Source organism: Cydia strobilella, chromosome 8, assembly GCF_947568885.1.
Source record: "Cydia strobilella chromosome 8, ilCydStro3.1, whole genome shotgun sequence".
Lineage (NCBI taxonomy): Eukaryota > Metazoa > Arthropoda > Insecta > Lepidoptera > Tortricidae > Cydia > Cydia strobilella.
The window spans coordinates 3,448,513-3,465,430 of record NC_086048.1 but is presented as its reverse complement, the minus strand read 5'-3'; the positions used below and the strand labels follow the sequence as shown (position 1 = coordinate 3,465,430).

The 16,918-nt window shown below is 39.7% G+C and overlaps 1 protein-coding gene across 14 annotated transcripts; it reads right to left on the bottom strand.

Annotated features, from left to right (window-relative positions):
• Positions 1–10,829: 10,829 nt before the first annotated feature.
• LOC134743449 (uncharacterized) lies at positions 10,830–16,788 on the bottom strand. 14 transcript variants are annotated; one of them, XM_063676856.1, is made up of 4 exons: positions 15,839–16,788; positions 15,231–15,350; positions 11,703–11,773; positions 10,830–11,264 (listed from the first exon to the last, which is right to left on the bottom strand). In XM_063676856.1, the coding sequence occupies exons 1-4, from the start codon at positions 15,875–15,877 to the stop codon at positions 10,985–10,987; spliced, it is 510 nt and encodes a 169-aa protein (XP_063532926.1). In that variant the 5' UTR covers positions 15,878–16,788; the 3' UTR covers positions 10,830–10,984. The 14 variants fall into 14 exon arrangements, 13 of the variants coding, with proteins under 13 accessions (XP_063532926.1, XP_063532928.1, XP_063532921.1 ...); XM_063676858.1 differs by lacking the exon at positions 15,839–16,788 and adding an exon at positions 15,518–15,832 and having other exon boundaries at positions 13,452–15,350; XR_010128015.1 differs by lacking the exon at positions 15,839–16,788 and adding an exon at positions 15,518–15,832 and having other exon boundaries at positions 10,830–11,773; positions 15,255–15,350.
• Positions 16,789–16,918: the final 130 nt, after the last annotated feature.

The window sequence follows — 16,918 nt, the reverse complement described above, 5'->3', positions numbered from 1 at the left end:
TTGCTCTGACTGACCTCCGTAAAACCAGCCTGTTAAGTCTTGAGTCGAGTCGTTTGTTGAGTCTTTTTTAAACTCAACTCAAAAGGACTTGAGCCTCCGAATAAAAACTTCGTCAATCATTTTATAGATTTTATCTAAATGAACAGTAAAGAAACTATGCGTTACCGTTAAGACTTGTGTAGGTACCTGGTCTAACTCATGAATTTAAAAAGTAAAAACGCGTTTTGAAATTTGTCGTAAAATAAATGAGATTCCTCTGAAAATAAGGACTCAAGATAAGTCTCTACAAAAGACGGTCCGGTCTCTAACAAGTTGAAAATAACTCGAGTTTCGACTTAATTATTAATCTGAAAATTGAGTCGAGTATTATATACAGACCAGAGGACTCAAAGGACCAACACTATAGGCGAAACTAGCCACCTTTACGACCTAAAGTTGTCTCCGCTGCGGAACAAACAAGACTAACTAAACTGAAATAGACAGACAAGTCTATTTTGAACTGAAACTAAGACTATATTGCAGTCTGATTCATAAAAAACTTTGCCAAAAAATAACTAACTTCACTGTATACTTTAATGCACTCAACACTGATTTAAACTTTCACGATTTTTACTCATTATTATAAATATCGAAAGTTGAAAAATCGAATATTGTGAGTGTTGTGTGTCGACCCGGTAGCATCCCTAGTGCGCAAAACGTTCAATTTAATAAACAAGACCAAGTGCTGGTAGTTCGAAAAACTCGCGCGCCTAGAAGATGTTGATGTCAACTTTAGCCAGTCTTCTCCGAGACCACGGGGACAACGCCGTCCTCGAAACGTCGGAGGTACATTTTAAAACTATTTTACGCGATTAAGTCCCGTGGAGATAAATTAATGCACACAGTTAACAATGTCATTATTTAATGGTCTTCATTAGCAATTCCACTCCATTGTCAGCTGCAAAATACTTAAATCACTGAATGTCTTGAGTGCTAAATTACGTAGGAAGTGGCGCCCTCAATAATTTTCTTTAGTTTCATGTCGTACTTTATAAGTATGCATATTATTGCAAATACATTGTCAGTATATTTATCAGTACGGTTTTTACTCACTATTATTTTTAGTCGCTTTTGGCGACGTGTTTCGGATTCTTTGGGTACATTGTCAGTGTACTATAAAAAAATGAAAAGTAAATCGGAACTCATAGCTAGGTGCCTAAAGGACAAAGGCAGTTTAGTCAAACACATAGCTCCCCGTAGTCCAGCTCGTAATCGGATAAAAACAAACTTTGAACGAACCCTGTTCTAGATATACCTACAGGAGACGAAAGCAAAAACATGTTTCCAGTTCGGGCTTCCTTCTTTCGCGCCGAGTTTATTGTTGTATTACACTACTGTGGGGAATAAGAGGAACTATGACTAATGCTTTTCTAGACGAGACAGAAATAGCTACCGAAGTACCGACCGTAAAAGCACTCTAGTCCAATACTAAAAATATCGTCCACAAGTTTAATAAAGTGGGGTCCAATAGAAGTGGCAAAAACAAATTTACCTTCGTTAAACTCGCACTTTTTGTGGACAACCATGATCTTATCAACATATTATATAGGTACTATAAAGAAAATTAAGATCTTATTAGGATGAGCAAATATACCAACTGGAGAAAGGTTGCCAAGGATCGCGACAACTGGAGGAAGATAGTGGAGGAGGCCAAGACCCACGTTTGCGTTGTCAGTTTGTATGGGATTTTGAGTTTCCAAAACGTCCAGCTTGGCGCGCTGTTCAAAATCTCATACAAAAATATACATAACACAAACGCGTGTATTGTAGGCATGACGTAGCGTTGCTACGTATGAAAAGGTTACGTTCTGCTTATAGAATTTAAATATTAATTATCTGTTCAATTGTTAAATGTCATCTAAATGCCAAGCACGTAGATGACTAGTATATAAACCCTATGCATACTCAATAAATCAATCAGTATTGTACCAAGCATCTGAGTATCTTATCTTATGGTTTTTTCGGGGGCCCTTGCGGATTACACTTCGACCCATAGGCATCTTTTGTGCAGTTACCCCCTAGGAAAGATCCGTCCGCTACTCAAGAGCTATTCCCACCATCTCCATGTGCCGGATGATGGAGCTCATGGGCAGCGTTATGAATTCATTTGGTTCCAGATAGCCTGTTCGGCCTGTTCCAAAGTCCTTCATTCTTTGTCTGGCGAGGGCGTGACATTCACACATCAGGTGTTCTACTGTCTCTTCCTCTTTGCCACACATACGACATACGACAATCGGTGTTGTCAGCGTGTCCCATCTTGGCAAATGAAATTTACACTGGGGGTTCTGTATTTATAGTAAGGTCAGTTCTGTTTGTCTGCATCGTAAGTGGATCTAAAGTAGCTTCGTCCGAAGTATTTATTATTTGTGGCTTTCCTGTAGCAACGAGAAAAGCTTTCCTCGGCCATCGTGCAATTTTTCAGGGTATAAAATAAATCCTCCTACTACAATGGCTAAAGGTACTATACAACGGTACTGTCATAGTAAAATTTGTAACCACTGTAAATTTACTGCCACCTATCGACATACTTTAAAACTAAAAATGAAGATTTATAAAAATACGTTAAAATGTATTTAAATATGAATAACTGATTTTTTTATTTGCATTAATTATTTGTATATGATTTTGACTCATGTTCTTTAACGGATATGCGTTAAAATTATAAATAACAAACGAAACCGTCAACGCCCTCTATACGAGAGTAGGCCAAAGCTAGTAGCGCCATCTGAACGAGAATCAAATTCTCGTGATTTTCGAGGCACGTTTTTTCCTTAGACTGTATCCATCTATTACGGAGTTATATCTATCTTTGCTTAAAAAGGTACTGATTTAGTTATGGTTATGTTATGTCGGACCATATACTATAAGGAAGGGATGAATACTATGTAGGTCATACAGGACAACTTTCAGTTTTTTGGGTTTCGTGCCGTGCCCAAAGGGTAAAAACGGGACCCTATTAAGACTCCTCTCATCTGGCCGTCTGTCCGTCTGTCCGTCTGTCTGTCACCAGGCTGTATCTCATAAACCGTGATAGCTAGACAGTTGAAATTTTCACAGATGATGTATTTCTGTTGCCGCTATAACAACAAATACTAAAAGTACGGAACCCTCGGTGGGCGAGTCCGACTCGCACTTGTACGGTTTTATTTTTGCATTTCCTGGGTTGGGCTCATTGTAAGTTGTTCAGTATATGACCTACATATTACCCCTCAGAGTATGATTGTCATTAATAACTAAATCACTCTGTAGGCATATATTATCTGCTCTTACTGCTCTTGCATGGTGATTAAGGAAATAATGAGGCACACAATGTGAAAACCAAGCATCTAACTTAGGCTTTGGTTTTATTTTTTGGTTGAAATTAGTTGAATACTGTCAGATTGATATATTTAAAACAAGTTGATATGACACTGCAGTATTACCGACCGACTCTTTAGAAACCTATTCTAGGTCAAAAGTAGCTCGAAATGGTTCGTGTAATATTACACACGGTTACTGCTTTTTCTTTTAACTTGGCTGGACACGCTGCCGCGTGTCTAGATGTTCCAACTAAACAGCTAGGCGTATCTAGAGAAAATAAAAAAAGAGCTCTTTTGTATTTGAACCAGGCTGGGGTAGTTTTAAAAAGACAAATATAACCCTGAAACTGAAACCAAATGCCAAGCCAAAATTTTTACAGCCGGGGCTTTCGAGGAAGGAATTTCTCTTAAAACAGTTTACGACCATTTAGGTTCTAGAATACCCTTTTCTATCTTTATTTTGATGTATACCATTTAAATCTTGCTTTATATGAATAGCTCTTTTAGAATAGGCGCATCGTAACTAGCCATTACACAGACACACAGTACATACAGTACAGCAGTGTTTGACATACAGTATAATTTGTGTAAAAACACACATTGTGATGAAAAACACACCACGTGTAGCTGATTATTCATGCAGTGGGCGTAGTATCAAACATAAATCCAGAGAAAAAGCCGAAACTCATTTGGCTAGGATTTGTCGGATCTGCCGGGCTATGATGCTCGACTGTATAAATGATATAGCTGTATAAATGATGATAAAACTGACATTTTATCCAGTTTTGACGTCTTATCCACTTTTGACAACGATAGCCGGTAAATGATATACTGCATAACATGATCGTTGGATAATATGTCATTTGTCTAAATTTCCACCTTAAAATTTGATGATAAGTGGATAAGTTAAATGATATATATGACACTTGTCCAAATTTATACATTTTTATACACTTTTGTCCACTTTGACAGCAATAGCCGGTAAATGGCTACGATTGTTGGATAATTAGACATATAGTCGATTTTTGACGGCTAGCCTTTGATTAATTTATCGTAGTGCTCACTGGGCACGATAAGTGGAAACACATGGACTTGAATACTAGAAGGGGATTTGAAATGAAATGAAATGAAAAGTATTTATTTGTCAGAAGTACATTGATGTGATCTTAAGTTAGAATTAATGCAAGTTCCATCATATTCTACCGTGAAGTTTGGTTTAAGGTCTTTTTGTGAGGATAGTACATCTTTCGTTTGTTCTGCTAAGATTAGCGAAAAAGACTTGTGGAATATAAATTGTGAAATATACCAGTTTTTGGAGTTAAATATCTAGACTTATGTATCATTTGAACCATGGGTTCAAAACAAAAAAAAAATATCGTGAATGTAGAGCTGTAGAAAGACATTCAATGAAAAGTCGTTTTTGACTTATCGCTAAAACTTCCCTTCTTAGTAAAAAGACGTACCTATGTACAAAGCGTTGCGAAGGTATGCACCTACTCCCTTTTGCCTGTTATGTTATGTTGTTACTTACTAATAGGCTCCATTCAAGGCAGCCTATTGTGACGGACGGGTAACTACGGAGAACTACAATGAGCATGGCCCGACATGCTCTATGCCTTTTTTTCAGATATTCAGCACTTATGGTCACGGAATTAATTTAGACCAATCGGACTTATTTTATTGTCTATGTCACCTATTTTGTGTGTTTTTTACTAGCCTATACATATATAAGAGTGTTCCACTGCTCGGCAAAGGCCTTCCCTCTCACCGCTATTTAGTCCTATCCAAATTGTCCAATGCACACTCCCACTTCTTTTCTAAATAAGTATCCTGCCATCTCTATTTTGGTCTTCCTCTGCTCCGAGGTCCATCCTGTGGGATCCAGTATGTGGCTAGTTCGTTAATTCGGCCAACGTGCCCTGGCCAGATCCATTTAGCCCACTTATAGCTTTGCGACCTTCATGCCCACATCCACAATACCGGTTTTGGATCGCAGTGCGGTGTTTATATGTAATATGCTCGGTTAGTCGGTTCTACGAACATCCAGCATGCTGCGTTCCATTGCTCTCTGACAAACCTTGAGTCTGGACTTTTCAGTTTCAGTTTAAGACAAAGTTTATGAATAGATAGGATAGACATTCCGACCAGTTTATTTGACAAAGAATATCTGAATTTATACCAAATTGACCTGAATATCTATTCAGGTGCTGAATTTCTTAAAAAACAAACGCACGTGTTGTCATCATGGTTTATGAGATACAGCCTGGTGACAGACAGACGGACAGTAGATTCTTAGTAATAGAGTCCCGTTTTTACACTTTGGGTACGGAAACCTAAAAAGTAACCACGGAACCATATACATTGGACACACGTAGGGAACTTTTGAAATGTTTACGTTTCCCATTCGTAAAGAGTGTCCTAACAGCAAAATCCAACTATCTATATCTTTTTCGCTCATTACTTTTCATATGTATGTGGTGGTCGAAAATTGTGGGTTCGCCCTCGGCTTGTGCTTTAGGTATGAATTTCGGTTAGGGTCCGTTTCATACAGACAAGTGGTTAATAAGGATATTCGCTGACTTTGAATATGTTTGACGAGGATGTATTTTCAAAATGGCATAAAATCGTCAAATGAAGGAGTTTAATAATAAATAATACTTCGTTTTAAAGAACATATTTACTTAAATAAAACAAAATTAGGCGGTATCGTGAGTATTTTTTGAGAAAAGTTATCTTAAAAAAGAAAAAAACGTTAAATGCTAAAAAATTTGCATCTTTGGTGACAGATTGCACAAAAACTGTAAGTGATAGCACTGTGGTGTGTATAAGAGATTAATAGCAAATTTATTAAGGATCACTTCGTTCCTACACACTTTTTCTGTATCTTGAACGGTTTCCTTAAAAATTGAGAAAAACCGGGTTACGGGCCCGGGCCCGGTGGGGGGGTGACGCAGAGGGGGGAGGGATGGGCAGGGTTGATGAAAAATAACTTCGGTCCATAACGTACATATTCCAATTTAAAAAAGTCTTCCATTAATTATGCCGTAATTTTAGCTAATTTCCCTTACCTTATGATTGACGCGACAGTATCTCGCCGCGAGATAGCTAGACTACCCGTCTTTCTGTATGAATTAAAGGGGGTCGGGTATTTTATGTCGTGACGAGATACTCTCGCGCCAAACATGTGCTAGCCCGGCTGTAATTAGTTTATGTAGCTTCAGATACCATAGTAAAAAAAATACAGCGAATATAAGTTTTTTATAGAAAACTTGTTTTTGCTCTATTTCGTTTACGTTTACGAGAGCTATATAAACTAATTACAGACCTAGATATACCTCATGTTATCGTATATGCAAGGTTTCATTAAAATCCAACACGTAGTTTTAAAATGAGAACGAAACTCCGCTTGTATGGGAAGGTGAAATTCGGCCGAGCTTGCCCGGGACTCTTAAATGAAGATTACTGTTTACATGGCGGAACAAAAAGTATCATTCATAAGATGAACATATAGGATAGCTTTTACCCCTAAAAGCATCTGCTAATAGGATCAGAGTCACATGGAAAAGCTAGTTACTAAATAAAATACCTAATTCATGCATGTTTGAGAAAGATAGACGCATTTAAAATGGCATGGCGGTAAGAAATCCTGCTTCTTCTGATACAGGCGTTCGTAGGGCTCTGTAGGAAAAAGATAGGAGGGCGAACCATTCGTTCAATCCATTAATTGTAATGCAATTATCAATGATACTACATCAGTTACTAGCGGCGATACTCCTCGCCCCATTTGGAATGTGGGGAAAACTCGCACTGACCCTTAATGAAACAAGTTGGTCTAGGCTACAGCTATGTGTTTGTGAAGCTGGAGCTGGTGGTGTGATATTAAAGCGAATAGAGGCCTCGCTGGCGGGTTGCGGAGGCATAAGGTGGGGAACATCTTTGTGTTTACGAGTAATATGCGACTTAAGACCTCGGGATGTGAACACTCGCGACGAGTCAAGACAGTAAGGGGCACGACGACTCAGACAGAGAACTCATTGCATCTAACACCATAAAATAGTAACATAGTAAATGAGAAACTTATATCAAATAACAAACACAAACCACAGTATATAATTATGTCTAACTATACAATTCACAATTAACGTCTGGCACGATACTGCAGAGTCGATACTCTCTCGATGTGTGGTGCACGGTGCACCGTCGCGACTAGCGGCGGCAGCGGGGACTTGGTCGGAGCCGGAGCGCTAGGCCTCAGACAGGGCGTCGAAACGAAAGGGGCCTTACGGCAGGCGAAAGCCGGCACTCCAATGGGTAGGCCTAGTTTTTTACAGGCGCCTTCGGGGACATCGGTAAACAATGAATTCGATAGGGTCGTAATCGTAACACAATTTCAAACCGTAGCACAAAATTCTTACATTGCATATTTCCATTTTAAAAGAACCTTTTTACATATATATATTATATGATTAAAGTAGAATTGTACTACTGCTGTAATGCGACATGCTAAAGACGGTTAAATTTGAGGCGACGGTATAAAAGTTTTACTTTAATAAACGCCTTAAATAAACTCAATTAGAGTTTATTTTTCAAAAGCTTACACCATGGATAATTTTTAACTATCAATATCACATGTACATAGATAAGTGATAGGATGTCATTTAGCCAAATATTCATTAAAATACACTTTAAGTAAACTTGTTTAGAATTGATTTTTCAAAAGCTCAAACCATGGATAATTTATAACTGTCTATGTCATTTGTACATGGATAAGTGGTAGAATGTGATTTAACAATCTATTCTTTATAATACACCTTAAGTCATCGAGCTTAAAATTGATTTTTCAAAACCTCATCGCTATCATTTGTCACTTATACGTTATCCTCGCGACTTTATACCGAATTAAATCACTTATCAGATATGCCGTCTTTTCACTTATACAATGATAAATGAAATGGTGACAAAGCATCATAGCCCGGCAGGATACTCACAAAACAGGCAAGCCAAGAATCGGATTCTATAGGGGATTGCATTTTTTATGTATCCTTTTGTGTATATATTTAGATATTTCTGATAGAGTGTATATGGGGCATTTTCTATAAAAAGGGACCTTATTGTCAATGGCGCTTACGCCGCACAGCGTCGCGCGGCATTGTATTTATATCAGAGCATCGTTAATAATGGCGTAAGCGCCATCGACAATAAGGTCCCTTTTTTAGAAAATACCACATATATTAAACAATAGATTCTGCCACCTTGTGTTAGTGACATGTCCTAACCAAGAAATTGAAAGTCGCCCAGGTATAAGTAAAGTAGACCCACCAGTCGTGGGTACCTAGACTACCTAGATCACAGGCTGTACTCCCTTTTTGGCGAAAATTGTATTGTCGAATTTCACTTGGCAACCAACTTTTCGCCAAAGTTTCATTTGACAAACCAATCGTTACCAAATAATTGTCTCACAACCATTTCATTTCCCAACCCCATAGTTGGATAATGAAAATGACGTACTAGGTAGGGTTAGGTTGGGTTGGATAGGAAGGGGGGCGTACAAGGTTGGGAAATGAAATTCGGCCAAATGAAACTTTGGCGAAAAGTTGGTTGCTAAGTGAAATTCTGCAATACAATTTTCGGCAAAAAGGCAGAGAACCAGATCACAGTCTATAAAACAATACAGTCATTCGACGAAGCCGTCTCGACAGGGCAATCATGCGGGGTGCGAGGGGCGAGGGGTGTACCGCGCGCACCCGAGCTGCATACAGTCGCCATTGTTAGTAGCTCGGTACACGTCAAAGTCATCGGTCCACTGTATACTTTTTACACTGTGCCTAGATTATCAAACCTATGCGGCCCTACCACGCATACTCCTAACCTAAAAACTAACAGCATCGGAAATCCTGAATGTTTTACTTATCTAAGGTCGGCGCAATAAATTTCAATTTTGAGCACATTTTCCATTTGGCGGTCATGCGTGGTAAGGCGAGCGCTGTTTGCAGGTCTTACTCCAGTTGACGATCCTCGAAACGGATCTAAACTTATCGATAATTACCAATTCGATTTGAATTACGTGAGTAACCCGTTTTATACTCTAACCTTCAAGGAAAGAAGCCATAAGCCCCGTTATTCCTTCGTCACCGTCATAAAACCTTCAATGCATACAAAAAACTTCATTTTCAATATACCACGGTCGGTCGATCGCCAATATGTCCTTCGGGGTTGGCTCTAAAACATATTTTACGGCGGGGCCCGCGATCGGGTCATGTGGGGCCAGAGAGGACACACTGTGCAATAGACGCGTAACGCAGCTACCTACTCGGTATCCTGAGATCATCCAAGTTAGTCCTGAAAGGAATCAAATATCTATTTCTAAAGTGGCAGAGCACTGTAGTAAACAAATCTAACCGGCTACTAACGAAATTAGAAACTGCAATAAAAAAACATGATCATTGTGAAACAATAATTGTTTGCAATATTGAATTTTTTTTTATAGATAAACTAAATAATTTAACTCAGACAACCTAGAGTGGTGAAGGTTCTTGATGATGTGATGTGAATAATACTTCTGATATAGATATATATGAATATGATATTAAAACACTATTTATTCTGCCACGCTTATTACGCTCTGAGAACAGCAGAAACTACGGCTTATAACTAATATTAATTAAGTAATATGTTGGTTCATCACTTTTCTATTGCAAAGTTCAAATTATTTAGATGAGAACGATTTCACTCACTTGTATTGTAAATATTTTGAAATATGTTTCACGATAGTTTAAGTTCGATTAAAGTGCAAATTGCTCTTATTTTCTTAATATTTTAATAATTGTAAAATTTTATTTATTAATAGCTTAAGTCTAAATGTCCTACTGTACCTATATTGTATGTCCTAAGATACTGGTATAAGCTGTGGTTACCTATAATTGGACAAACATCTAACCTCAATGTTATGTAAGCTACTGTTCAGCGTTGGAGGTAATGGCGACCAAATGAAAGCAGAGAATCTGATATCTTAATTTAATGTTTTACAGAAGGCTGGTTAGAAAAAGTGGGCTTATCTACATACATGTAGAAGCTTATATAGTAAAGTACAGCGCCACACTATGACACTACGGATTGGTTAGGAACTATTACATACATTGACATAGCTAACAGCTTATTGAGCACTTAAACTAGTACACAATAGTTTCGGTAGATGTCACCTTTACATATCATAGGACGATTGAGAGACTTAATCTGTCTAGATTAGGTAAGTAGGTACTTAGGTATGCTAATACCTACTTATCTGCTACTTGTTAAGATAGGTCTTAACATTTTGCCACCCCTTGAAATAGTTAATGTTTTATGAGTAACATTAGGTATTTCAAAGAATAGGCTTTATACATTTTACCTATCAGTAAGGATGGGCAGAGTTCTTTGTTACGAGTTATAGTTAGGTAATTACTTAAATTTTAATTAGATCTGTGCCCATTCTTATAAATGAAACAACAATAGGAAATGATTTTTATTTTAAATAGGGAGTAGGTATTCTAATTATGTACATAGGTACTAGGTAAGTAAGGTAATTTAGGTACTTAATTATACTTATTAGACACTTAGTTATAATTATTTGAACTTTACATTAGGTTGGTACTGTTGGTAGGTATTTACTACTTATATGACTTCACCCGAAGTAGGTAATGGACAAATGTTATTGAACGCGCGTTGGATGTCCCCTCTGGCGGTTCGGATGACGGCCACCCTGGTGACGCCATCCCGGCCCGGCTGCGTCGCGACGATCTTGCCCAGCCTCCACCGGCAGGGCGGCAGACGCTCGTCTCGTACCAGGACGACGGTGTCGACTGCGAGGCTTGGGCCGCGCGCGCTCCTCCACTTCGTGCGTTCCTGCAGCGTTCCGATGTAGTCACGTGACCAGCGCCGCCAGAAGTCCTGCGTGATTTGTTGCAAAAGTTGATAGTGAGTTAATCGGTTCTTTGGTACATGGTTATAATCTTCGTCCGGAAGTGAATTTGGTGCTTTTCCAATTAAAAAGTGAGCTGGCGTAAGGACAGGATAGTCAGGATTTGAACTAGGTAAGGGACATAGTGGCCTAGAATTTACCATAGATTCTACCTGATATAGGATTGATACAAATTGTTCGTAAGTTAACAAAGATAACCCTAACACTCTTTTTAAATGATATTTGGTAAGTTTTATACTAGATTCCCATAGGGACCCCATATGAGGTGTATAGACAGGAATAAAACTCCATTTTATGCCCTCGTCTGCGCAATGAGATACTAGCTCGCTCGAGCTGTCCTGTAGGTATTTTTGTAAATCTTTTAGCTCGTTACTAGCCCCATGAAAGGTTGTTGAATTGTCACTCACCAACTCCTTCGGTTTACCTCTCCTGGCGATGAATCGTCGCAGCGCCGCCAGGAAATTGGCTGACTCGAGCCCTGTAATTAATTCGAGATGAATTGCCTTTGTTGCAAAACAAATAAACACTGCTATATAGCACTTAGAGACCTTGTAACCACGCCCTGTCCTATCTCTAATGTTATAAGGTCCTCCATAATCGATACCCGTGATAGCAAAGGGGGGGGAAGGATTTACCCTTGAGGGGGGTAAGTTTCCCATTATAGGGTTAGTAGTCTTTGGATTTGCTCTAAAACACGGAACGCATTTATTTACAATTTTCGAGGCTAACATCCTACCTTTTGTTGGCCAGATGCGCTCGCGAATAGTTGAAAGTAATAACTGAGGGCCAGCGTGCAGAGTACGTATATGTGCGTTTGCCATCAGTAGTTTGGTAAGCGCGTGCTCGTGACTTAATATTAAAGGATGTTTTTTTTCATATGCATAATGCGAAAGACCGATTCGTCCGCCTACGCGAACGAGTCCGTCCTTCATGAATGGGTGTAAAGATAATATTTTTGATTTGTTAAGAACCGGTTTATTGTTTTGCAATAATTTATATTCGTGTGGGAATGATTCCATTTGTGCATGTCTAATTAATGCGTGATCCGATTTTTTTAATTCTTCTACGGACAATGGTCCTGATAATTTATTATTTGGATTAATTGTTCGAGTTTTATTTTTTGTATTATATATAAATCGAAGTATGTATGCTAATACATGAATAAGTGTTTTATCGCTTGACCACCTGTGGAAAAGATATTGTATCGTGTCGTTAGATTCTGTGCTAATAGCCAAGGTGAGAGTTATGTTTACGTCGCTCTCGGCCTCGGGTGCATGATTTAGTGACTCAGAATCGTGGGTCGGCCATGTGTCCGGACTTTGGGTCAACCACGCCGGCCCAGACCACCATAACTGGTTGGTTTCCAGCTTGCCTGGTGCTACCCCTCGGGACAAAAGGTCGGCGGGGTTATCCTCCGAGCGGACCCATGACCACTCGTGCTTGTTTGTAAGTGATAATACTTTTGTGACTCTGTTACTAACAAAACAAGTTAATTTAGGGTTACTATTTTTTATCCAACATAATGTTATTTTTGAATCTGACCACAGGTTGATTCCGGAAACGTCACATTTTAATGCTCGTTTTATTTTGTCGACATGTGTCGCGAGCAGTAAACTGGAACAAAGTTCCAAATTTGGAATAGTTTGGGGTTGTATTGGACTTATTTTTGATTTTGAGTAAAGTAGGTGAACTTGTACGTTTCCTACTCTATCGCTTGATCGTATATAGATGGCAGCGCCATAGGCTTTAATACTACTGTCACAGAACCCATGAATTTGTATCGTTACATAATTGGGTATGACTGTACATCTCGAAATTTTCAATTGGTTTAATAAAAACAAGTCTCGATAGAATGTGTTCCATTCTTGGATCAAGTCTTGTGTTAATTCGGTATCCCAATCTAATTGAGCCTTAAATAATTTTTGAATAAATATTTTGGCTACTACAATTACTGGTCCCGTCAAGCCTAGGGGGTCGAAAATGGACGAAATTACCCCTAGTACCTTTCTTTTGGTGATTGGGTGTGAAATTTGGTTTTCTTTAATGGTATACATAAGCTCATCTGAGTCACTAGACCACGCTAAACCCAGGACCTTATGTGTTTTATCTCCAAATTCGGTTGTGTGTGTGTTTTGGTGTGTGTGTGTTTCGCTCACCCGTTTTATGATGACTTCGGAATTGGACTTCCATTTCCGCAGCGTGAAGTTGGCTCCCCGCAGGATCTCGTTCACCTGTGATGCAGTTTCAGCTACCTGATTCTCGTCGTCGCCGCCGGCGATAAAATCGTCCATGTAGAACTGGTTCGCTATGGCCTCTGCAGCTGCTGGAAATGTGTGTTGGTTTTCGTTTGACAATTGTAACAAACATCTGGTTGCAATATGTGGTGCTGACTTTAAGCCGAAACTTAATGTGGTCAGCATATAAATTTGGAGTCGTTGGTGAGTATTTTCCCGCCAAAATATGCATTGTAGGTATTGTTGATTTGGTTTAACATAAATACATCTGTACATTTTTTGTATGTCAGCGTTAATAACATATTGGTATTTTCGGAATCGTAGAAGTATATTTATGAGTTCGTCCTGTATTATTGAGCCTTTGTATTGGATATCATTCAAAGAAATGCCGTTATCAGTTCTGCATGAGCAGTCGAAAACAATTCGAATAGGGGTTGAGGGGGAGTCGCGAAAAACAGCTTGGTGGGGCAGAAAATTACATGGGCCATCATAATTATCTTGTAATTGAATCATATGGCCAGCTTGTTCGAACTCGCGCATGAAATTCACATATTTATCTTTAAATTCGGGGTTCCGCTCGAACTTGGATTCTAATGTTTTGAACCTCCGATATGCTATGTGCCTAGATTGACCTAACTTGGTAGGTGGCTGCTTTAATGGAAGTTCTATTTCGAAATTACCCTCAGAGTTGTGAGTGTGAGTTTTCAGAAATATATCCTCACATTGTTTTTCATCATAGGGTAAATTTGGTGCGGAACCCTCCTCTATTTCCCAAAACTTTTTTAATTGAGTTTCTACTGTAACTTTACATTGAATGGCAGACTCGGTTTTTTTTTGTACGGAACCCGTGACTATCCATCCTAATCGCGAGCGTCTCAGAACCGGTAATCCGGGCCCGAGCTTGTATTTACCGGTAAGAAGTAAATCAAAGAATATCTCCCCACCGATAAGCAAATCTACATCTTGAGCTAAGTTAAACTCGTCATCAGCTAATTTATAACGCGACGGAATGTGCCAACGTTGCACGTTTGGTATTAAAATGTTGGTAGTACAAATTATAGGCGTAATAAAACAGGACAAATTCGTTGTAAAGGTTCCGTCTAAGGAATGCAATGTTACGTCACACGATTCTAAAAGGCTAGACACTTTTTCATTGAAACCTATGACATTTAAGGCAAGTTGTTCCTTGTTTAATTGTAACTTTTTGGCCGCGTTTTCGGTAATGAAATTTTCTTGCGAGCCATTGTCTAAAAATGCCTTCATTTTATGCACATTGTTATGCTTATCCCTAACGAGCACTTGGGCTGTTGTAAGGAAAACTGACCTATTTCGCGCATTGTTTATTTGTTTTTCGATTAAAGTGTTATTCGACAAGGTAGTCTCGATTTGACTAGAACTCGGTTGTTCGTCGATTAACGTTGATATTGGTAATCGCGTTGGTACGGGGTTACTACCTACATGAGTGTTGGTATTTGGTTTGTGTAGTAACGTATGATGCTTGCCCTTACATACTCGACATGTACTGGCCCTGCAGTTTGTTAAGACATGCGTTCCGGACAAACAATTAAAGCATAATCGTAATTTATTCACGGCTCGGATGCGCGCGATAACGTTTAATGCACTAAACTTTGGACACTGATTAATATAATGCGTACTCGAACAATACGGACACTGGTTACATTTAAACTGTTTGGAGGTTACCTTGATAGGTTCGGACGTGGTTACCATGGCCTTCTTGGAAGTGCTGGGTGCGTCCGATGGTACTGCTGGGCTGGTCGCTTCCAGCCGGTCAGCTCGGTTCTTTAGGAAGGTTTTGAAATCCTGCAACGAAGGCAATTTTCTCAAATCAACACTGTTTTCCCACTTTGATTGCAATCGACTGTCTAACTTTTTAACTAACATGTGAATAATTGCGAGATCCCAATTTTCGGTAGGTACATTTAATGAGCGCAAAGATCTCAAATGTTTGGAAATATTATCGCACAGACCTCTTAGACCCGAAGGAGTTGACGGTACCGGTTCCACGTCGAACAAGGCTCGCATGTGGTTGGTGACTAAACGTTTAGGATTATTATAACGTTCACAAAGCATCTGCCACGCGAGCATGTACGCGTCCTCGGAGAAATCGAGCGAACTAATTACCTCAAGTGCGCCGTCTTGTAAACAACTGCGTAGGTACTTATATTTTACGATCGGTGCTAAGCTAGCTTGGTTGACTAGGGCATCAAATGTGTCTCGAAATTGCAGCCACTGTGTTAGGTCTCCGTCGAAGCTAGGGAGGCTAATTTCGGGATATTTTATCGACTCACCGAGGGGTTGCTGCGGCGGGGCTTGCGGACTATGGTCATTTGGTGTTGAATCGGTATCTACCTTCGCCAGCAGCTTGCCCTTAGCGCTAAGTCGGTAAAATGTGTCCTCAAATGACATACGCTCGGCCTCGTGGGCTTCGATGTCCCCTTCGTCGCTGCACAGTGTCTCGATCCGGTCCTGTATCTCAGAGAAATCATTGTATAACTTTGGTAATTGTTCTAGTCTTAAGCTTATGTCTACAATTATTTCGGCCGTCAATGCACTTGAGTCGATTCTTTCTATAAATTTATTAAATACAGTTAATTTTCGCTTACAGACACCTCGTCTATTTTTTAACTGCCTAATTTCTAACTCTTCTAGAGTGTTTTTGGAAGTTTCTAACATGATTAAGAACGATTACAATTTACAATTTGTAGGAAATAAATCGATTACAATTAAATTTGGTAGGGAGATTTGGTAGATAGGTTAGGGAATGCCAGCTCACTTGCCTTCTCGATTGATGCTCGTGCGCGTGGCGTAGCTTGGTGATTGCCCTCGCTTGGGCGCTCCTTCTGCCTCTGGTGTGGTACCACCCACGTGGTCCCTTTGGTACTTGCGGTAGCCGTTCCCTGCTGCGGCTGCGGTGCCACGCACGTGGTCCCGCTTTGGTGGCTCGGTCGGCGCCTGTCGCGTTGGCTCAGGCCGCTCGATCGAGTGGTGTGGTCGCCTCCTAGTCACCTCTTCAGCTTCTTCAGGTCGGCGGAGCCCCACGCGGTTGCTGCCTACGTGGTAACGTTGCTCTCCCGGCCTAAATCAGGATACGCGGCGATTCCTCGACGTACCGGCTCGCAAATTTTACTAAATTTACTAGCGATTCGCTTTAAAGTACTGAGATTAACCGCGATTTAAACTAGGGGTCACCATTATGTTCAGCGTTGGAGGTAATGGCGACCAAATGAAAGCAGAAAATCTGATATCTTAATTTAATGTTTTACAGAAGGCTGGTTAGAAAAAGTGGGCTTATCTACATACATGTAGAAGCTTATATAGTAAAGTACAGCGCCACACTATGACACTACGGATTGGTTAGGAACTATTAC

Excerpts from the sequence above, each read along its gene's own strand:
- LOC134743449 (XM_063676845.1), bottom strand. The coding sequence starts at position 15,877 with ATGACCATAGTCCGCAAGCCCCGCCGCAGCAACCCCTCG. Across the intron at positions 15,351-15,838 it reads CCCGCCGCAGCAACCCCTCG|GATTTCAAAACCTTCCTAAA; the intron begins GTGAGTCGATAA and ends CCTTCGTTGCAG.